At 45.9% G+C, this 22,697-nt stretch overlaps 1 protein-coding gene across 2 annotated transcripts; it reads right to left on the minus strand.

The window, feature by feature from the left end:
* Positions 1 to 361: 361 nt before the first annotated feature.
* On the minus strand, positions 362 to 21,631 carry Utp25 (UTP25 small subunit processome component). Of its 2 annotated transcripts, NM_001013986.2 has the most exons (12): positions 21,432 to 21,631; positions 20,889 to 20,928; positions 19,719 to 19,977; positions 15,802 to 15,972; positions 14,211 to 14,299; positions 12,777 to 13,193; positions 10,412 to 10,631; positions 9,755 to 9,957; positions 7,640 to 7,822; positions 7,406 to 7,518; positions 6,636 to 6,881; positions 362 to 863 (listed from the first exon to the last, which is right to left on the minus strand). In NM_001013986.2, exons 1-12 carry the CDS (start codon positions 21,536 to 21,538, stop codon positions 620 to 622), a joined length of 2,292 nt encoding a protein of 763 aa, NP_001014008.1. In that variant the 5' UTR covers positions 21,539 to 21,631; the 3' UTR covers positions 362 to 619. The 2 variants fall into 2 exon arrangements, with proteins under 2 accessions (NP_001014008.1, XP_063128472.1); XM_063272402.1 differs by lacking the exons at positions 19,719 to 19,977; positions 20,889 to 20,928; positions 21,432 to 21,631 and adding an exon at positions 17,978 to 18,117.
* Between the last annotated feature and the right edge of the window lie 1,066 nt (positions 21,632 to 22,697).

Genomic DNA, 22,697 nt, shown 5'->3' on the forward strand with positions numbered 1-22,697 from the left:
AGTGTAAGTACTCTTCGAGGTTTGAAAAAAAAAATATATATGTATATATATATATGTATATGTATATATATTTTTAAGTTTGGCTAGGAAAGTAAAGTGCTAAGACTGGGACACAGCCCAAGACATCTCCAGCTCTCAAGCCAGTCCTACAGGCCACAACAGGCTTTACGAAAATTGGACAGGCAAGTCAGAGACTCTTCCTCAAGTAAAAATTAAAACCTTGGGGCTGGAGATGGCTCAGCAGGTTAGAGCACAGAGGACCCAGGTTCATTTTCCAGCATCACAACTCATAACTGTGGGGGACTCCAGTTTTAGGGGATCCAACACCCTCACACAGACATACACACAGACAAAACACCAATGCATATAAAATAATAATTAAATTAAAAAATTAAAATCATAATTGAGAAGTTACAGCTTAAAAAGTGTGACAAGCACAAGCTTTGGTTTCTGTGTGTGGCAGTCCTTTTACTGCTCTGGGCCCCGAGAGCTATGGTTACCCGCACGGGTCACACTGCACTTTCCAGGGCACAGGACTGCAGACTGCCTAGAGCCTGCTCCTGGGCAGTGAGCAGACCAAGTCTATGAGGTCCATCAATGTAGTTGTCCCACTCCACACTCATTTTTCTCCAGTGATGAAGAGGTGGACACTCTTTGGAGACTGCAGCATCTGTGCTGCCCGCTCCACACCAACCACAGCAGCCAGCCTCTGGGCATCATACTTGGAATACAGCACAGTGCACGTCCATGTGGCCTCCTCTCCTCTGCTGGTGGCTCTCAGCATATTACAGACCTCACTGTAGAAGTGAGCGTATGTTGGCAGTTCGTAGAATATGAGGTTCCTGATGCCTTTTATTGTGTACCTGTGAGAGAGGGAGGGGCATGAAGAAGCCAGCAGAAGCTGTGCGACCAATGACCTCAAACCATGGGCAGAAAGTTACCCTAGAGCTAGACGATTTATTTTTGTTGACAACGAAACTGAATTCCTGATACTGAGTACAATAATGACAACAGAAGTTTGTATTAAAAATTTCTTGTGGGTAGAACTTGCTGACCTGGAACTTGATAGTAGATTAGGCCTCAAAACTCACAGGGAACCACCTGCCTCTACCACCTCTTGAATACAAGTATTAAAGACTGCACCACAATGTCCAACCCAAGTTTTAAACTTGACATTTATTTTATCATCATTTTTTGTATGGGGCAGAATCTCACTACAGAGCCCCAGTTGGCTTGGAACTTGTGGTATAAACCAGGCTGGCCTCAACCAGGTGAGCTACAACATCTGATTCTTTTAAAAACAAACTTTTAAATTACATTTATCCCCCCTCTCCTTCCCCCGTGTGTGTGTACACCATGGGAGTCAGTTGTCTATGTTTTCACTACGGGAGCCCCAGATACCTTTATTGGCTGGGCTATCTCAACAGCCCTATATTTCTTTAGAGACAAGGTTTTTATACTATGACCTAGCCTAAGCTGGCCTTGAACTCTCCATGAAACAAAGGGTGGCCAATGACTTACAATAATCCACCTGCCTCTGCCTCCCAGAATGTTGGAGTTACAGCTGTGTGTCGCCACACCTGTCTGAAATTTACATTTTCCAAGCCCATTCTGCATGGGCTGAAGTAGAGGGAAGGCAGCAGAACAGGTGTCAGAGGAATGGCTCCTCGAGTGAGGGACTGTCCACTGAGCCTGATAACCTGAGTTCCATCCTCTGAGTTCAATCCCTGGAGTCTACACACCATAAAAAAACTGATCCATAAAGATAGCTTTCTGATTGCCCCTGTGCGCACACACACACCAAATAAAAATTTAAAAAGAAAAAATTCTGCCAGAAAAACTGTGCACTTAATATTCCCTTCATCATCAGGTACAACAGGGATGAGGTCAGAGCCATAAAATCACCTATACCAATGCCAATAGCACCTGCTGGTCCTTTCCAGCACCTTCTGAGATCCTGCCTGAGGCTCAGCACAGGACAGAGCAGGACAGAGCGGTTTCAGCAGCTCACAAATGCCCACCTCATTCCCTGCAGCACTGTGGGGTAGGAGGTTCAGCTGCAGACACTCACTGAACAGCCGGAGTCAAGGCTGAATGTCCCTCTGGGACCCAGCAACAGACATGCTGTCAAGGCTCTGAACTTCCTGTTAGAGTGTCTGGTGCACAAAATGTCGCTTACGGATGACAGCCTTTCCTTTATTTCAACTCATCTGGAGACCTCCCTGGATATAGTTTTCTTAAAAAATTTGTATGTGTGTGTGAGAGAGTATGTATTATGTACTGTGTGTGTAGAAGTCAGAAGAGGGCAGGATCCCCTAGAGCTGAAATTACAGATGGGTGTGGCCATCATGTATGTGGATGTTGGAAATCAAATCCCATGCTCTTATACCCAATGAACCATCTTTCCAGTCCCTCTTTCACCTTTCAAGTATCCCCTTCCCACACTAAAGAATCTGTAGTGACTTGAGGGACACTGCCCTAACGTGACAGAAAGATGAACAGCAAGCAGGTGTGATGATGCACACCTGTGATGTCAGCACTTGGAGGTGGAGGTAGGAGGGTCAGAAGAACATCCTCAGCTACAGGACTGCTTGAAGCCAGCCTGTACTACACGGGCCTTAAAGACAAAACCAAATAACCGCACAAAAAGTTACCACTACCACTAAAGCCCCACTGAGTCCCATTTTAGCAGTGACCACTGATGTTCAGAAATGATGCAATATTTGCACAGAACCTACCTCCTTCTGTCCTGACACTGCTGTACCCAGAATTCATCAGCACTTCAGACACCAAGCTAAGCCCTCTATCTGCTATAGGAATGTGTTTGAGTCCTGTGGTAGATGGAATGTCGCTATGGCAACTACCAAATCCAGACAAGACTAAAACTGCTACCCACACACTGGCCAGTAGATCAGGTGCATCTGACCATAAGGCCAATTCAGCTCACAGTGTTTGCAAACGAAACCACAGAGAACACAGAGAAGCAAGGAAAAGACCCTGTCACTCTCTGTGTGAGGCTGGAGGGGTGGGGCTGTGGAGAAGATGCAGAAGGGCAAGGCCAGTGCACACACTTTTAGCTGTAGGCAGCTGCTATGGTAATAAGTTTTCCTTTCAAAATCCACTGTAAAGCAGCAAGCAGGTGGGTATATCCCCAGAATATGCGTGTGGATAGGCTTGCAGAACTGTGCACACAGTATGCCAAGGAACCGGGACAAGCTGGTTTCAGCACTCCTCTATCGTGCCTAAGACCATAGATACTCAGTTCTGTCATGTGCAGCATTTGCACAGAGCCTGATACTTCTGTACACTTTGAGTTACCTCTTGTGAAGAGCTACTAAACTACGGCTAAGAGCAGCCAAGTTTGGTTCCCAGCACCCACATGCCAGGCCACAACTGTCCATGCCTCCCATTTTAGGGGTTCTGATGCCCTCTGGAGGCAGCAGGCCCACACATATGCACACTCATGTATATGAAATAAATTTTTAAAAACTGCATTGTTTAGAGAACAATGATAAGACAGAAATCTGCACTTCAGGACTGATATACATCCTTCTTTCAATATATGGTTGGTTAAATCTGAGAATAGAGAACCCACAGATATGAAGGGATCCTCATAACCGAAAAAAAAAAAAACTGAAGAAAAAAAGAACTATATGCTCATTAACAGGAAATGAGGTCTGTTTCATAATTAAAGAACCAATCAGTTATATACTGCAAATACTGTATAGAGTATGTACTAACTCATCAGAATGTCTTTTACCATGGGAACGCCTACCAGACCCAACTAGCATTCATCACTTCTAGAACCTGGACTCATACAAGTGCAGGAAGGACCAGTCCCACCCCAGCAGCCATGCCGAATGCCCAGCAACCTACATCTAGTTTACAACTTGTCCATAGCCTGAGATCTGTACCACTGCAGCAATGGACAGCAAAAGTACAATGAGTCACCCGGGAAGAGGAGTCATGAGCAAACACCCACCCAGCTCTAAGGAGCCTTCATTCTCAACACTGTCAACCATCCTGCTGGATAGATACTACTATGACAGACAGAGCCAGTCCAGCAACCTAAGGCACCTCAATCCTGTAACACACAACTTGTAAGAAGAAAAGGGCCAGTTTTAGAGAGGTGTTGGGCACAAATAGAGTGAAGGCTTTTATCTGTCCCTGAAGGGCTCACTGCATTTCGCCCCTGGGGTTCGGCCCCCTCCACTTGTTCTTGTAACAGGAACCCTGGAGAAGAAGCTGGGGCCCTGACCTTGCTGCTGTCTGCTTCCTGGGAGTGCTCTTCCTTCACTGTCACTTGTAACAAATCCATCTTTACTTTTGCTTTTCTGTCTTACTCAGCTGTCTGAAGGCATGCCCGAGACACGAAGAACGTGGACATGAAATCACAGAACCTTGAGACGCCCTCTAACAGCACGCACACTCTAATGCCAGGCTGAGCTCAGGGGAAGAGCCTGCCCAGCACGTGCCCGGCCCTGAGTTCCATCTCTAGACATGCCTTCTGGTGTTTCCATCTTTCAGGTTAAATACAAAACTGGATCCAAAGAAATTACAAAACAAAATGTTTACTGTGTCCTTGGTAACTTGCCTGTTCGTTCTGTTTTGAGACAAGGTTTCTCTCTGTAGCTCTGTAGACCAGGCTAGCTTCAAATTCAGAGATGTGAATGCCTCTGCCTCCCTGAGAACTGGGATTAAAGGTGGTCTTTATATGCTTAATTGTGTACATGTAGACCAGCAGAAGGCACTGGACTGAGAGCTGCTATGTGGGTGCTGGGATTTGAACTCAGGACCTCTGGAAGAACAGCCAGTGCTCTTAACCACTGAGCCACCTCTCCAGCCCCTCCTTGGTAGTGGTTTGTCTTGTAGAATCCCCGAGGTCATTAGCCATGGCAGAGATGTATGTGTACACTCCTGCACGCACTGTTGTCCATCTTCACCCCAAGAGACCTGTGAGCCTGGCAAGCATGCGGCACAGGCTGAGACTTGTCCTTACACCGTGCTGTCCGTACACTATGCTTCAGACTTGATCTGAAGGTCAACAGTGTTGCATGGGTCACACGTGTCCTCGCCTTGAAAAGCAGTGCCTAGCCCAGTTTAATAACTTGAAATGGCTATAATCACACAGAAAAAATTTCCAGCCATGCAGACAGTGTGCCTCCATTTGATAGAATGATGGAAAGCTAAGACCTTCAGTAAGTATAACTCCTCTGTCAATGGAAACAACTCTCTGAAACAATGAAGCCAGCAGCAGGAACTTATGAGCTCCCTGGCCAAGCAGCACAGACTGCCCAGAATGAAGCCAGAAACAAACATACCTATTTTTGAGCAATTTATTACATGTAATGCTACATCTTTGTGTAACACTAAAATATTAATGTCATCATGCCTAATCTGCTGAGCCCATGTAGGCTGCTAGGGTTCCTCCCCCATCATCCAGGAAAACACACACATTTGGAAAACAGCTCTCTGAACCTCGAATGAATGAAAAGGTCCACGAGGTCATGGTGCAAGGCTGAATGTCCCTCAAAGCTTGGAGGGCTTTGTGTACCTGGCAGACCCTTGTTGGTATACATTATGGCAATTTAATAGAGCAGAAATATCAGGGGCTGGGGATTTAGCTCAGTGGTAGAGCGCTTACCTAGGAAGCGCAAGGCCCTGGGTTCGGTCCCCAGCTCCGAAAAAAAAGAACCAAAAAAAAAAAAAAAAAAAAAAAAAAAAAAAAAGAAATATCAGCCAAGTGTGAAGGTATGTGTCTGTAATCTCGGCAGCTGGGAGGTAGAAGCCGGAGGATCAGGAGTTTAAGGCTAGCCTTGGCTAAATAGATACTTTGAGATTTTCTTGGGTTAAATAAAATCTTGTCTCAACAAAATGAAATAAAAACAAAAACAAAATAAAAACAGGAAAGTCAAAATCCCACCATAAGAAACTGGAAAGAAGGATTTGGACTCAGTTCCCATCTCTGTAGTAAATCATTAGAGATCTGCATCTGGCTGCAGACACCTGATGGGGACTTGGGCACATAAAGCTCAACTGTCTGGAAAACTGGGTGTAGCTCTCTGCTCTACCATATGGGTCTTGGGAACTGAGTTCAGGACATAGCCATCTAGCAGGTCCAGGACGCTATTATTAACTACCAAGCAAATTAGGATTTAAAAAGCAATAGCAAAAAGTAGCCGAGATGTTCTGTTAGTGACCTGGCAGTAAATCTAAGTACACATTGAAATCCTAAAATTACTCAATCCTGAGTCCTTTGAGACTTTTCTACTGCTACCATCAAGGGGCCCAGAACTTTCCAGGGTAACAGCCACCTGGGCCTGCCTCCTCAGGGATGCAATCAGCGCTCAGCATCCACCTCCCCAAGCTTTCCTGTGCTGATCTTGTTCTGCTCTTCAAGCGTGCACTGGCTTCTGTGAGGTGTTGAACCACAGCTGCATTCCAGACCATGCAAGGCTCAAGCTTTAGTTTCTAACCTGCCCAACAACGCCCAACCAGTGAACCACCAGCCGACAACACAGAGTCTACCATCACCAGCCCCTGTGGCTTTTCCACAGAGCAGAGGCAAGGGTCACATGCACAGCCCCACAGAGCCCACCCGGGCCCCTTAGCAGGCAGAAGCTATACTGTCTTACCTTTTGTAGAAATGGAAGCGTTCTGTGAGGAGCAGAAACTGCTTCTCTCCTTGGAGAAAGAAGTGTCGAGCCCTGGAGACGCCAGACCTCTGTGTATACTCACAGATGTGTGTAAAGTTCAGTTCTTCTTTCTTGAAGTAATTTCGGAGACGAACAAAGTCAAAGTAGGAGGGGACATAGATGAGGGTGTGAGACATGACAGCATCCCGGTACTGAGGCAGAATCTTGTTTATGAAAAAGTGAAACCTGATTAGGAAAGACCAAGGACAAGGTTAACAGTCTACAGCTGAACACAGAGTAGGGTAGCCACAGTGCGGGTCAGCAAGCCACTGCCCAGGAGATCCCCTGCGGCTGAAGATACTTTCTTTTCAAAGACTATATAAAACTGATAAACACGTAGAAAATGAGGTGCTAACAGTTAAGCATAAAGGCAGACTTGGTTCTATATACACCAGAGAACTAACATAGTTTACTCGGCCCTCACTCACTCAGCAGCAAATAAGCCTTGCCTGTCTCAGACACAATAAGCACAACAGGTCCACCAGACAATTCACTCTTCTCTGAAGGGCATGAAATATTTCATAGGCCATAGCAGCAATGGTCCTGACCTTGCTTCTAGCTGTAATACGAAGACCAAGCCCCAGTTTGTACCTGGCTTGATTCCTTCTCTATCAAGGGCATGGCTGAGTTCAGTTTGGGGACCTAGTTGATAATCAGTAATTACTCGGTTCAGTGCTAAACCAGGTCTCTATGGGTGTGGGTAGGGTTACCTGGCATCGATCACTGAAGCTAGGTCTTGTGCTTCCATTCTCTGGAAGACGTGAGGCAGCTGCACCAACACATGACTGATGGAACCCGTCATGGGGACATTCCTCACAGCCACCTGTCAGGAGGTAAGAGTTTCAGGAGGCAGGCATCCCTTGTTGATCACATGCCATTAACTCTGTCATTTCATGACCCAACCCAGTCTGTGCTTCAGGACGATCTGAGGACACAGGACTCACTTGGCCTTGAGCATTGACACAGTGCTTGTTGAACACAGAGTTGATCTGGGCATCCTGCAGGGCACCAAAGAGCAGAGTCTGACGGTAATACTTGGACCAGTTATTGAGGCTCCACATGCGTACTCTAGAGAAGTTCACCCCATGTGAGTCCAAGGGTAACAGGTTCATGTGGTTCATCAAATGCTTGGAGAAAAATAAGCCATATTAGCATCTACAGAGCACATGTGTTGGGCACCAGTAAGCATTTATAATCCATCATCCCCTTTACCCCATGAAGCATGTGTTACCATCTCCCAAGTGACAGTAGAAAAATAAGGCTCAGATGGTGACCTGCTCAAGGTCAGCAGAACTCTAGTAAGAAACTAAGCACAGATTGGTCATCCCCAGGCTCTTCCAAAGAACATAGGCTAGCTATTGGAACATTCACTCCTTTAAAAGGAATTTTTACAATTAGGCATAGTGGGACACTCCTGAAACCCCAGCAGTCTGGAGGATGAGAGGCCAGGATGGGCTACATCGTGAGTTTTGAGATCAGCTTAGGCTGCAGAGTGAGACTGTCTCAAAGACCACAAAAACTACTGAAGGTAAGTGGGAAGGGGAGAGAAATGTCAGACGGGGTGAACACAGCAAGACACACAAGCATGAAAGGGTCACAAAAACCCCATCACTTTACATGTTGACCGAGAAAACCCAATAACATAGAAAGTGTAAAGAAACACGGCTCATGTAAAAAAGGAACTTGTGAAACGCAGGCTGGTTACTTTGGGTGCTGTTGTCCCAGACTTGGACAAAAAGGGAAGTCACATGGGAAGCACAACCTCTGTCCTTCAATGACTGGATCTCAAAGTAAAAGTGACGGGCATGGCTTAGTGACAGATTTTTGCTGACCACGCCCAAGACCCTATGTTCAATTCCCTGTATAACAACAGAAAACTAAAACACCACCACTAGCAGTTAAGAGCTGTGACACCCTCTGGCTACCCATCAACAGACTTTTCCTGGGTTCATTCTTCCTTGAGACAGGTAGGCTCTTGCTGTGTAAACTCTACCTGGCTGGGAATCCTGTATTCCAGTGGCCATGAACTTACCACAATCCTGCTTCAGCTCCCAAGTGTCAGGCTCACAGGAGTGAGTCACACACCTGGTTTGCCTTACTCATTTCAGCTGCACTTTAACACACTGTGGGATACACTCCAAGGGCCCCAACTGCTACACGTCTGTTTCCACTCTGTAACTATCAACTGTCCTTGATGTACCCAAAGTCGCTGCAAACTCCTAGGTCTTTAGGTGGAAGCAGAGGTGAGCTGTCATCTGCCTTAGGAGCACCACAGCTCTGAGGTAAGAAGAGTCCACTGTCCACAAAACTGGAGCCTGAGGAAACACTTACAAGTCCCTGTGAGACACTAGTCAGGGCTGAGAGAGGACCTGTGGTTCTTCCAGAGGACTGAGGTTGTTTCTAGAACCCATACTGGGCGGCTCCTTTCCAGGGGATCATATGCCTTCTTCTGGCACCCAGACAAGTGACATACAAACAAGCAACTGAAACTTTTAAAAATCTTGAAAAAAAAAAAAAAAAAAAAACCCAACCAACGAGAAATATTAGGCAGCTGTGTATGTATGCACATCTATAAAACCAGCACTCCATTCCAAATGCTAAGGCAGGAAGGTGGGGTCTAAGGACAGCCTGGGCTACACAGCAAGCCCTTGCCCCTTTCCAAAGAGACTCTATGTCATGTTTTCCCATCCTAATGTGAGGGCGTGAGGAGGATTTCCGTCCTCCTAACTATCCTTACTAGAAAGAGACTTTTGAAGGGCAGAAATCTTTTGGGGAAATTTGAAAACAATAAAGAATTTCCCCCTCTCTGGTAGTTTAACAATTGACTGCCTTGTTGGTAGAAGAGAACAGAAGAATTTCATAAACTGGGAGATGTAGAGTGACTCCTACTTCCAAACCAAGGGGTGGGCTATCTCTGAGACACAGCTGTGCTCACCAAGCTGACTTAGATGTGCCACAAATAGCTGTTTTAGACTTCGTCCAATGTGTACTGAGCAAGGGTGCTGCCCCCAGGGGAGCCCAGCATTACCAATGTCCCCACAGGGGAAGCCCAGCATTACCAAGACATGTTCCCAGTTCTGCATCAGGTAAATGTCAGCCTGGTCAATGATCAGAAGCTCAATAGAAGACAGGAAGTCAAAATCTCTCTTCTTCTCTCCTTCACCACCAATGATGGTCCTCAAGCCCAGGGGGGAGGCAATGAGGATGTCAGAGGAGTAAAACGGGGCGTAGAGACGGATGCTCCTCTGAAGTATCGCCACTCCTGAAAAACAGCATTTGTCAACTCCCTTGCCAGCCTTGAGTATTGTCACAGGTGCTGTATCCTAGGCTGGACTCTCTTTAATGTACAAAATGTTGGCTTCTAATCCCCAGGTTCCTGTCCATGCTCAGTAAATGTTTGTAAATGAGGCCCAATATTAGCAATGGACACTTTCCCAAGAACTTAAAACACACAAAGGTAAGGGAGCTGGAAGAGACAGGCTCGGCCATGAAGGCTGGGTGGGCGTCGTCCACCCAGGACGGAGACCAAGCCTCCCCGCACACACGGAGTTTTCTCAGCCAACCACATCATTTCCACAAGGCCTTTCTACATGGTCTTGGAGTCTCCACCCACAAACCAAGGCAGGTGGCCTCAAAAGCACACAGTTCTGATAAAAGACTGAGTCAGGAACCCCTCCAGCTTCCCCAAGGACCTCCACCTTGACAGGAACCATTACCAATCCTGAAGTGGTCATCAATATTGCCCACGAACACAGCTTCATAATCCTCAGGCCTCTTCAGGTTGGGAGGTCTCTCCTCAGGGTCAGATCCATATTCCCCCTGAAACCTCTTTTTATTGCTTACAATGATTTTCTTCTTGCTGTCCCCCTCAAGGAGGCTGATGAAGAGCTGGACCACCCGAAGGGCAGCTTCCCGGAAAGGCACCACTATAAGTACCTGTGGGAGGCAATGGCAGGCCAGAGGTAAGTATCTGGACAAAATACCTGGCTAGGTACCTGAAGCCAAGTGTCTCCTGAATTCACACAACCCCATCCTATGAACTTTTAGCCCCATGGCTCTATGGGAGACATTTCTCAAGCAAAACTGGGAAATACCTTTCAGTTTAAGGCAATGTCCATAGCAGCAATGGAAGCTCAGACACAGAAATAAATTAGGATCTTTGAGGGCAAAGTAAGATCCACTCAAACAAATACACAGTGTAGTAGTTGGAATGAGAATGGCTCTGATAGGCTCATGTGTTTGAATGCTTGGTCCTCAGTTGGCGGAACTGTTTAGGAAGGATTAGGAGGTGTGGCTTGTTGGCAGTGTTGTGTCCCTGAGGGTGGGCTCAGAAGATTTCTGACATTCTGCATGTGTCGCTCTTTCAGGCTTATTTGTGGACCAAGATGTGAGCTTTCAGTGTTCCTGCAGCCATCTCTGTTTTACCCTCAGACTTTGCCCCTCTGAAACTGTTAAGTCCAATTAAATGTTTTTGATATGTTTCCGTAGTCATGATGTTGTGTCACACCAATAAAAAAGTAAGAGACAGAGAAAGAAAAAAATATAGAAGAGGATTAACAAACCACTATTTTATTTTATTTTATTTTATTTTTCTAGTATATTCTCTAAATAGTTTTTGAATCCAGTGATGACAAATTTCTGAACTGGAAAAATAGGAGTCAATTTTTCAAGCCTCATTAAAATGCTTCAGGATGGTGTGTAAAAAGATGATTCAGTGGTTTAGAGCACTTATTGCTCCTGCAAAGGACCAGAATTTGGCTCCCATCATTCACACCATGGCCCACAACCAACCTACCTCCAGTCCCATGGGATCTGACTTCCATAGGCATAAGGCATGCATATGGTGCATATACATACATGCTGGCAAAACACCCATACACATAAAATTAAATAAATCAGGCCTAGAGAGATGGCTCAACAGTTAAGAGCACTGACTGTTTTTCCAGACGTCCTGAGTTCAATTCCCAGCAACCACATGGTGACTCACAACTCTCTGTAATGGAATCCAACGCCCTCTTCTGGTGTCTGAAGATAGCTACAGTACACTCATATATAAAAATAAATAAACATTTAAAAAATTAAATAGATCTAAAAATAAATATGTAATGTTTCTGTTGAACAGAAAATCAGAAGATGCTTAATAAAGAGCTAATTTCTAACTATTATTCTTGTGCAAATACTAGACTCAATGGTGTGACCCTAGTCAAACCATTATATTCCAATCATAAACCTGATTCTCCTATAGAGCACACACAGAGATAGACAGCCTCAACTGTTACACCCACGCATCTGAGGTAGCCTCCTAGAAATGCAACCACTGGTCAAAGAAGTAAGCAATTGCCCTGTATGCCAGACCACGATTTAAGAGGCTGGATTACTGTCCTAGTGGTGACACTAAGTAATGTCCACACTTTGTCTCCCCAGCTATCAAAGTGCCAGACTGAAAAAACTTCAAAGAGCCACATCAATATTTAAACCCTTGCATCCTGATGAAGTCAACAGAAGTCTGAAAACATGAACACAACTTTCAAGTAAAGAGACAGGTAGAGCAGGTGTGAGACCAAAGCTTGGCCTCAGTATTAGGAAAAATGTGCACAGAATTAAATTTATTTCCTTTGCTACTAAAACTTCTGTAGGAAGCCAGAGGTCAGACTAGAGAGCACAAGTAAATACAATCTTTAAGCAGAAGGAACCTTACAGCAAAACAGGGACCTCTGTTTGAAGGTGTCTCTGTGTGGCTTGGTGGAAGGCCTGACTCTAGCCCACCTCTGTTACTCTTTCCCCTTTGCAGGGGCCTTCTAAAAATCTGTGTTCATAGAAGTTGTCCCATATAGGGACCAGATTAAAAAGTTCATTGGGTTCTAGTGAGCCAAAGTCACCAAGAAGAAATCACCAGCAGTGGGGTGCTTATGTGTGCTTGGGGTTCATCCCTGAGAGAATCTGAGCCCCTTTCACTGTCCTGTATTGCCTGACCCACTCAACTGCTTACCCAAGGATTCACTCACTAGTCAGCTGTCAACACACTCATGACTCAGCAGTGCCTCACGGCTTCTTGACAGCAACTCTTCTGTTGCCACTCACCTTGGGCCTGGTGAGCCCCTGGTCCCTGAAGTCATCATCGTCACCCACCCCGAGTTTCTGGGTCCGGCGCCTGCTGTTGTTAGCCAGCACTTGAGCATTGGCTTTGAGGACGTGGTTTATGGCATGCAGGCAGTACACATGGCGGACTTCTTCTCCATTCTTCAGGGCAGTCCTCTCAGGGTAGAACAGGTCCCGGTAAGAATTCATAATCAAGAACAGCTCTTTCTGGAGTGGGGTAAAGCAGCTACTTGATTTTTGAGGACCAGGACCAGATAGAAATTGGCTGTTGGTTTTTGCCCAGGTGGATTCTAGGGGCTTCTGAAGATGAAGTGACTTTAGGTCAATATCCTTTGGAGGTTTAAATGTTTCCATCTTCTGGAACTTTGATGAAAAGACAAGATGTCCCAGGACTGGCCACTAGGGCAGACAGATCAAGAGAACTAGGTGAGCCATGAATAAGAGCACCAACAGCACTGGGCATTCAGAGCACTCATGACTCTGTCACCCAGAGGCAAGCGGGTACAGACAACAGTTACAGAAGTGCTGGACAGCTTGAAGCCTGACTTCATACCTGAGCTGTCTCTGGTGTTTCCCTCACTGTTCCAAGGAACTCATCTAGAGAAAGTCAAATTTGCTTTAGAATTGCTCAAGTAAGTGTGATAAGTCACAAGTGTGTCTGTCTTAGAATTGATCCCTCCTCTCCCTTCCTCACTCTCCATTGCGCCCCCCCACCTCGCTTTCTCTCTGAGACATGCCCAGTAGGACCCAAGGAATGCTACTTTGTGAGACCAATGTTTAGAAATTTTTCAGTGTCAAAAAAAACTATCAATCTAAAATTACACTAACTTCAGCAGTAAGAGAAATGAGGCACAGAAGCTGGGCAGCCTGGTGACTCTCCCGGGACCCGTGGAGACAAGCTCCCAGAAACAGAGACGAGCTCAGGAGTTATGGGGATAGGAGTGAGGAGTGTGAAAGTGGGTATGGTGAAAAGGAGCAACAGGGCCAGGGATGGTACCAGACAGTGCTAGAGAGTTCCAACCCTGACTATGCTGGTAGGAATGGACTGTGTGAGACGACAGTGTACGGAAACTCTGAGTCTAGGAATGCGATGGCATGGGAGACAGGCATGCAGCAGTAAATCGCATCTTTGTCCATTTTCTGGTTGCGACACTGTACTGTACTCTGCTACATGGTACCATGGGCCAAAATGGCAAAAAGTACAATAAACATCTCTGACTGACTTCTTACACCCAAACATGTGCCTGCAATTACCTCAACTGCACACCCATGATCCTAACACTTGGGAGGCTGAGGCAAGAGGACTGACTCAAGCTCCATGTCTGCCATAATGAGACTCATGAATAACTAATATGTGCCAATGCGCCACAGAGCAGTCCAGGGCTCTCCTGTGCCTGGGAAACAAGCAGTGCGTACTTTCAGTTGCTGGGTAGCTGCAGGGCTTGAGGCAGCGGCTTGAATTTCCTTTTCTTGCAGTTCTTTGTTGATGTGATGTTGAAATGGATCTAATGCAGAACACAGTGATCACAGTGTCAGACTCACCTCTAGTCACCTGGAAAATGACAGGTTCACCTCTGGTCCCTGTCGAGACTGCACTGACCCGCGAACCTTCATCTTCCCAGTGTTGATTCGCCCTTCTTTCCAGCCCGGTCCCCATCCTCCAGCACCATAACCACATCTGAGGAGCTGAGCCTTGGAGTGCACACTCAGCACATGGCATCTCAGCCCCAGTTCAGGCTGTTACCATGGCACCCACCTAAACCTACCTCCTCGGTGATTTCTGAACACAGCCCTACATTCTGCTTATAAGCCTTTCCTTTGCAGTCATTCCGCATCCAGCTGAGCAGTACCATTCCTTCACAGGAAGTGCTCCACAGGGGTCTACTGTGCCAAGCAGAGCATGGCTCCAGAGAGAGGCTAGAGCTGCTTCCCTGTGGAGAGCCACAGCGCTCTGAGCCCCTTCTGAGTCCTTCCATGTGTCGTTCATCCAAACAAGCCAGCACATGTTCCTGTCTTATCTGGTGATGGCAAGACACATCTGAGAGCAGGCTCCATGCAGTCTGCACAGCAAGACACATTAACTATCCTCAGTACTCAGCTGAGCTAGCAGATGACACCAATGGTCCCCCTTGCATGTAGGTGACCCTCAGCTCGGTAATGGCCATCTAGCCTACTGCACTCAGGTGACTCCCACCCTCCCTCTGTGCTTTCTCATTAAGAAGAAGTAGAGTGAAGTGGGTTACCTGCTCAAGGATTCAAAGACATGTACCTGCAGTAAATACCAAGAGCACAAGCAACAACATCAGGGAAGCCTAGGCCAACCTATCTGCACAGCCAATGTGCAAGGGCTTCAGAATAGCCAGCTTCCTGCTTCTGTCTAGGCCCCCATGCTGTCACGGTTCAAGTTAGAATGTGGTTTCTGCTAAGATTCCACAAATTCTACCTCTACTTCTCCTCCCACATAAGTCAGCAGATCGAACTAGGTCACGTAAGGACTCAGCTTCACCCACGCTGAAGTGCAGCTACAGAAAACTGGGAAAGGCAGAGAAGACTGACACCAGCTTGGCCTTCCCACCAGCACAGACTGATATTACAGAACCCCATGTGCAGCTGGCTGCCATTTGGTCCATGCCATGGTGACCATGGATGTTGGGGGTGGTGGCTTTGGGGCTCCTCCTAGTAACGAGAACACTCAGACTGGCCATTTCTATTCTGAAAAGGTACTGTTCCAATGAAGAAGGGTGGATGAGGGGGGAAGAGCAGTCTAGAGACTGGAGGCCTGGGAACTGGCCTCCCCACTTCCCCCTTCAACCTCTTCTCCAACCACTCAGTCCTCACCTCCACACTACCTCCTGAAAAGCACAAACATGTGAGAAATATCTCCTCCAGCTCCCCGTGCGGTCACTAGCTAACTGGTTCTACTGCACTCCCTCAGTCCAGTGACTAAACTCAATCAGTGCACAGCCCTGCCACAATAGAAGGTCGGGGCAACAGGAGCCGCTCTCACCTTGGGATGTTCTCTGGGAATAACTGCCCCCACTCTCCTCTTCTAGAAAATTGGTTTCCAGGCTGAACAGTGACTCGTGTTTCACATCTGTGAACTCCTCTGAAGATTTCTGTGATACACCAGGTGGCTCTTCACCATCTTTTCCTTTTGAGTTGTCAGCTAGAGACATATCTGAAACAATGAAAAACATTCTGTCAAATTTATGGGGTATGGTGGAACTTGAGGGGTTCCAGGCCAGCCTGGTCAACATAGCAATTTCTAGACAGCCAGGCCTACAGAGTGAAATGTTTCAAAAATAAACAAAATAATTTACTCATAATGAAATGTTGACAAAATCAAACACTAATGCTCAATGCAGCATGTATGTATATATTGAGACAGGGTTTTCTCTGTGTAGCCCTGGCTGTCCTAGAATTCCCTTTGAAGACCAGGCTGGCTTCAAACTCAAGATCAGCCAGCCTACCTCTGCCTCCTGAGTACTGGGATTAAAAGTGTGCACCATTATTCTTAAACAATTAGGTAATACAGTGAATACGACCTTTCAGAATTAAGTCTGATTGCAGACCTGAGTGAAGTAATTCTGTAACTAAGCTGGGCTTCAGGCCTGGAGTGTGCTTCAACTTGACTCGGGAAATCACTAGATTAAAAAATGGTGTGTTTCTAGGCAGGAAGTCAAGTGAGTATTTTATTTTTTGGATCAAGGTCTTCTGTGGTTTAGGGTCTTAACTGACTCACTATTAGCTCAGGACGACACCTTGAGCTTCTGGTCCTCCCATATCTGGCCCCTGCCTGCTAGGATCACAGTCATGCGCCATCCCTGCCTGGTAAGTGCCATGCTGAGTGAGGATGGAACTGGAGCTCTAGGCAAGCTAAGCAGACACCACCAGCCTTCCTCAAGTGGTGGTTCCTCCCACTGTAGGAGGCTTGGAGTAAGCACAGGAGGCAGTTCTGCCCTAAGGGGAAGACTTCCAGCAAATGTCTGTGAACTCCAACTGTAACAGTGGCTCCTCTGGGGGCTCTGCTGCCTTTAGACTTGAAGACTGCAGCCTACTGGGTAATGAGCCAGTTCCTTAAAATAGATTTCTATCTTAATTAGGAGTTACCCTGGAGAATTCTAAAATACCCAGTTCTAGAACTTACTCAAAATATTGCACCAGGATATACATGAAAGATGTTCAAAGCAGCCTGAATTATGGTAAGAAGTAACATGGAACAATTGAAATGTCTGTCAAAGGAGGATTTAATACTGGGTGCTACATATCCAGGAAACTAATGTGAATCCAGAGTTATGTTACACAGAAAAAGGTCCAGTCTGAGGGCAGAACTCAGCAGCAAAGCTCAGGTGGGAGGCTCGAGGAACAAGCCCCACTACTGCAAGACTAAATCCCCCTGCCCCTACCTTCACCAAGTGCTAGAATTAGAGGCACACACCACCACAACTGGCTTTATGTAATACTGGGGATAAACTCAGGGCTGTGTTTATTTAAGACACACACCCAACCACTGAGCTGCATCCTCAGGCCCCTTCTCACATCTCTGTAGTAAGTAAGAAGCATGTTTATAATCAAACATGCAACACCAAACAAACAAAACCCGTTTTCCTCTAAAAATGTAAATGCAAAGAAAGCCAGCACGAAGGAGCTCCAAAGATTAAACATTACGGCCATTACTTTTGAAGACCGGTCTCACTACGTAGCTTTGGATGTTCTAGAACTTACTATGGAGGCCAGGCTGACCTCAAATTCAGACATCCTCCTGCCTTTGCCTTCTACATGCTGAGATTAAAAGTGTGCCACTGTGCCCAACAAGGCAAGGGATTTTTATCTCAGTAAAGCTAAACTAGGTTTACATGACACTACATGACAGGTTAAGATTTTAAAAAATAGTATTTCCTGGGCTGCAGAGATGGCTCAGTGGTTAGAGCACTGACTGCTCTTCCAGAGGTCTTGAGTTCAATTCCCAGCAACCACATGGTGGCTCACAACCATCTGATGCCCTCTTCTGGTGTGTCTGAAGGCAGCTACAAGTGTACTCATATACATAAATCTTTAAAAAAACTTTTATTTGTTCAGCATGCTCAAGGCCATTTATTTAAAATAAATGAATAAATGAATGAATGAATGAACGAATGAATGCATGCATGCCAGGGATGTAACCTAGTGGGAGAAGTGCTTACCTGGCATGTATGAAGCCCAGCATCACAGGGGGATGAAGGGAATATGGAGACTATGTTAAGAGGAATGGTGGTGCACACCTTAAATTCCAGCACTCGGAAAGTGAGTTTGAGGCCAACCTGGTCTATACAGCAAATCCCAGGCCACCGGTCAGGGATATACAGTAATACTGTCTCAAAAAAAGAAAAGCCTGTAAGGACAACAGGACTGAGGAAGTGAGAGATAGAAGTCACCCACATATATCCAGCAATTAAGAACAATAACACAAAGGTAAACACAGACACAAGCCAGGCACAGCACAGCACACCCGAAATCCCAGCACGCACTTAGGGGTGGGAGGTAGAAGGGGGTGGAGCAGGAAGATTGTCATGATTAGAGAACAGTGTGCGCCATACAGTGAACTCAAGGCTGGGTTTACAGAGCAAGAGTCTGTCTCAAAAATGTTACGTGTTTGACCATGTTTGCACAGATTTCTGTAAAGGGCACAGCTAATGAACAGTGACCGGAATCAGTTCAGTGCTGGCAAAAGGATAAGCATCTCTGGAGGTACACATTTGTCAAAGCTCAAATCGCATATGGAAGTTAGGCACACTTAATTACTAACTAATTATTCCTATCCCAGTGTGTGCCTGTATTTGTGGATGTTTCTTTCCTTCCACCTTTACATAGGTTCCAGAACTCTAACTGAAGCAGTCACCCTTTCACTGTAGGAGGTCTTACCCAGTGAACTGCCTTGTCAGCCCATGCTGGATTCATTCTGTTTGCATATAAACATATTCTAATGAGGCTGAAAATAAAAATGCCATGCATGGTGGTGTGTAGAGAGAATCTCTCCTGTACTGTGCAGAAGTATTGCCTGTTAGCAAAAAACAAATAATTGTCTAGTAAAACAGGCAGGCAGGTGGGAAGAGGTGGGAGTTCTGGGGAACTACTCCAGCAGGGAAGATTCGATCTGGACTCTAAGGAAGTCTGTCATGTGAAACTAGGAGAGTTAACTAACCAGCCACATGGCGCATGTATAACAGACACATGTATAGTAAGTTATGAGCAGGTTGAAGAACAAGGCCATGCTTATGGCTTAAGCATTTCTTCATAAATAATTAAGTCTCAGAGTCATTATTTGGGATCTGGGGGACAGGTAGAAAAGCCTTCATTTACAGGTACACACCTGTTATTTCCACGGCAGAAGGAGAATCATGAGTTGAAGGCCAGCCTGGTCTACACAGTAAGACCTTGACTCAAAAGACGAGCTCAATCTGATACACACAAGGTCTTAGTTTGATTCCCAGGCACAGAAGATCACATAGAGTTGCAGTCTGAGCCCTAAAACGGAGTCCCTCTGGGGTCTCCATTCCAGTTCCTCTCTCTCAGAGTCTCCTTAAGGAACCAGTGGGGGCAGCCTTATCTCCTCTCCAGCCGCTTTATATAAACAAATCTACAACATGAAAGTTTGTATTTTTATATCTACCTAACATGAAACATGGGTCTCTTACTGAAGAGGAAAAATCTCTTCAGCGAACTGAGCTGCCACGGTGACCACATGACGTTCCCCTGAAAGCTGAGTGGTTTTACCTGAGGTTACAAGTCCCTCAAAGAGTAAGCCAACGGCCTTTTTCTGTGTTCCCATCAGATTCTCAAAACATAACCAAACCCAATCAGGCTGAATTTGTAGCCACATGCTCTCACTCAGCCCACAGAACACAGAACAGAGAGGACAGACAGAGGACAGCCCCAAACACTTACGGTCCTGTGTCTCAGAGGACTCTGCAGTTTCTTCCACACGGACATCCTCACCGCCATCTTCACCATTCATTTCCGAATCACCTACAGCACTGTCATCCACCTCCTCTTTGTCTTCCTCCTCCTCCTCTTCTTCTTCCTCCTCTTCCTCCTCCTCCTCAGAAATGTTCTTTAATGTAGCAAGCAGTCTGTGGTACCCCGAAACATGCTCTTGTTCACTCTCTGATTCACTTTCAGAATGTGAAGAATCTGAGCTCTCTGACTAAAGAAAAATGGGAATTAATAAAAAAATTAGTTTTTATTATTGCACTTAAAAAAGTGAGAAATACATATTAACAGAATTTCCTCAACCATAAAGAAGGAAATTACATCACATGCATAATTAAGTAAAAACAAGTCAGACTAAAGACAAATATGTTTTCTCTTGTACCAGGAAAATAGATTTAAAAGAAATAAGAAGGCATGGAATCAAAAGGAAAAGAATTTGGTTAGGGGGAAAGGATGAGCAGAGGTGGAAGGCAAACAGCCAAAGGAAGGAAATAAATACCATAAGGTAATTATGACTGGAAAAGTCCTTAGGAAACTCACTACTTTATATAATGACTATACATTAACTCACAGACAAACAAAACAAAAATTCCATGAGCTTTTCCGCAAATATTACAGTCTCCTCTCTTGAACCAAGCCCAGCATGAAACAGTTAACCAAGCCATGGTTCTAATTGATATTAGCTGCACATGGAAAGAAAACTGACTTTTCAATCAAAATTTCAGGGAATGGGCTTTAACTTACATCCCAGTCATCAGGCTTCATGTTGCAAGATGTCAGAGGAAATTTACAAGTGCCACTGTCTGAGTCTGCCGGCCCCGTCCACTTTACACTGTGTGATGTGAAACCTTTCATGGTGAGTGCACAAGGAGCCAGCACTCTTGATGAACCCCTTCCACAGAGCTTAACGTAGTGTCTCGGGGTAGTTTACAACTATGGCTTCTTTTGTCACATGGGAATTTCTACAGCTGTCCTTACCATTTAAAACTAATTAAGTAGCATTACTAAAATCACAGCTCACATCCAAAACGAAAAACACAGGAATGCAACCCAAGCTTTACATTTACGCCCCATCTTAAAAGTAACAACCCAATTCCAACTACTGTAAAGAAAAAAAAACGTTACCAGCTGACAAATTTGCGGCTTGACTTCCTTCTTGGAAACCCTAAAAAGAAATAGATAATGTTAAACTTTAGCTGCTAGTTTGTAACAATCACGAAAAGGCCTAAAGATTCTGCTCTAAATGAATAAATAAAAACCAAATGTCCAATACAGGATAATATCCAGTCATTGTAAAAAAAAAATTCTGCATGCACAAAGGCAGAGGTAATCAGAAGACAAATGGGTAACGAAAGAGCTCAATGACATCTTGTAGGAAAGAACAAGTCAGAAACTGGCTTTTAACAACACACCGGGGTTCACCTCTCGTGGCCAACTTTTTATCTCTCAATTTCCAGTCCTGTTTCTGCAGACCCTTACATGGCCCTGCTTGGCTAAGCTGAGGTCTCCCGCCTCAGCCCGCGCGCACTCGGATGACAGGCAGCACGCTCCGCTGTCTCAGCAGGTCCCGGTGCAGAGCGACCTCCGCAGCGGGTTCCCAGCCTGCCCCGACCCGGACCGGCCCACCCCGGCCGGAACCAGCCCTCCCGGTGGCCTGCGCGCCCCGACCTGTCGTAGAAGGGGTGCTCCTCGCCGAAGTCGCGGAGGTGCTTCTTCTGCTTCTTGGTCATTGTGCTGAGCAGCTGGCTGCGGCCACGACTCCGGCGTTTGCCCATAGCGGAAACGTCAAGCTTCCCACCACAACATAAAAAACACAACAACCAAACCCAAGGTTTCCAGTGGGAAGTTGTCGCACGTGGGTACGCCGGCTTTACGGCGGAGACGGGAGCCGTAAAGCAAAGCTGCTTTACGCCCTGCGAGGACGACAGGCGTTACACCCTCCGGGTTGCGATACTGCCCCCTGCTGGAGCTCCTCGAGTGCACGGATGTGCCTGCGCATGCGTGCTCAGAACGCCAGCTCCTAGGGCTGCAGGGCTTGGTTGGTGGGCTTTACGGGGTAGGAGTGAAGTAGCTTGCTTTGTGCTTATCTTTTATTTTTTTGTCTTTATTTTCTTTCTGGGTACGGTGTGGGGTAAGTTGGTAGTCCTTTCCCCCTCTCCCAGGAGCTAAGAACTAAATCCAGGACCCTGCGCTGATTTTCAAGCACCAACCACTGGGCTGAATCCACAACCCTGTGCTTTGCTTTGGGATGTTGCCGTTATGCTGGCAGGAATGGTTGAATGCTACTCAGAAAAATAACGCCCATCGCTTAAGGGTGCCTGCACACTTAACGGCACACTGTCTAAATGGACCTTGCGATTCAGTCTGTTGAGGCAGATGCAGAAACTGATGGTTTGCAAGAAAGAAGAGATCTGAACTTGGGCGACTATACATTAGCGGGAGTGTGTGAGGTGATCCTCTCCTGACATTCCTTCTTTAACAAAAGCAGAAACACATGAGGAAAAGTAGCATCTTGTATATGTTACCACCCAAACGAGTGAAATTGTACATTTAAAGTTGATGTATATTAGCCCGAGTGTGAGTAACAACCTAAACGGGCCAGGGGCTTTGCTTATTAGTAGGGTGCTTAGCCAAAGGCACTTCTCAAATCCTGGGGTTTGATCTTTAACATTGAATGAAAACAAACCCACACAGCGAATAAACTAGTGGTGACTCATACCTGTGATCTCAGTCCCTAGGAGGCTGAGGCAAGAGAATGAAGTGTTAGAAACCTTTATTTAAAAAATAAAATTGAACCATGTGTGGTGGCACATGCCTTTAATCCCAGCTCTTGGGAAGCAGAGGCTGGCAGATCTCTATGGATTTGAGGTTCCCCAGGGAAAATAAAGCAAGACCCAACTTCTCCGAATAAATAAATAAATAAATACATAAATA

This window comes from Rattus norvegicus, chromosome 13 (genome assembly GCF_036323735.1).
Source record: "Rattus norvegicus strain BN/NHsdMcwi chromosome 13, GRCr8, whole genome shotgun sequence".
Taxonomy (NCBI): domain Eukaryota; kingdom Metazoa; phylum Chordata; class Mammalia; order Rodentia; family Muridae; genus Rattus; species Rattus norvegicus.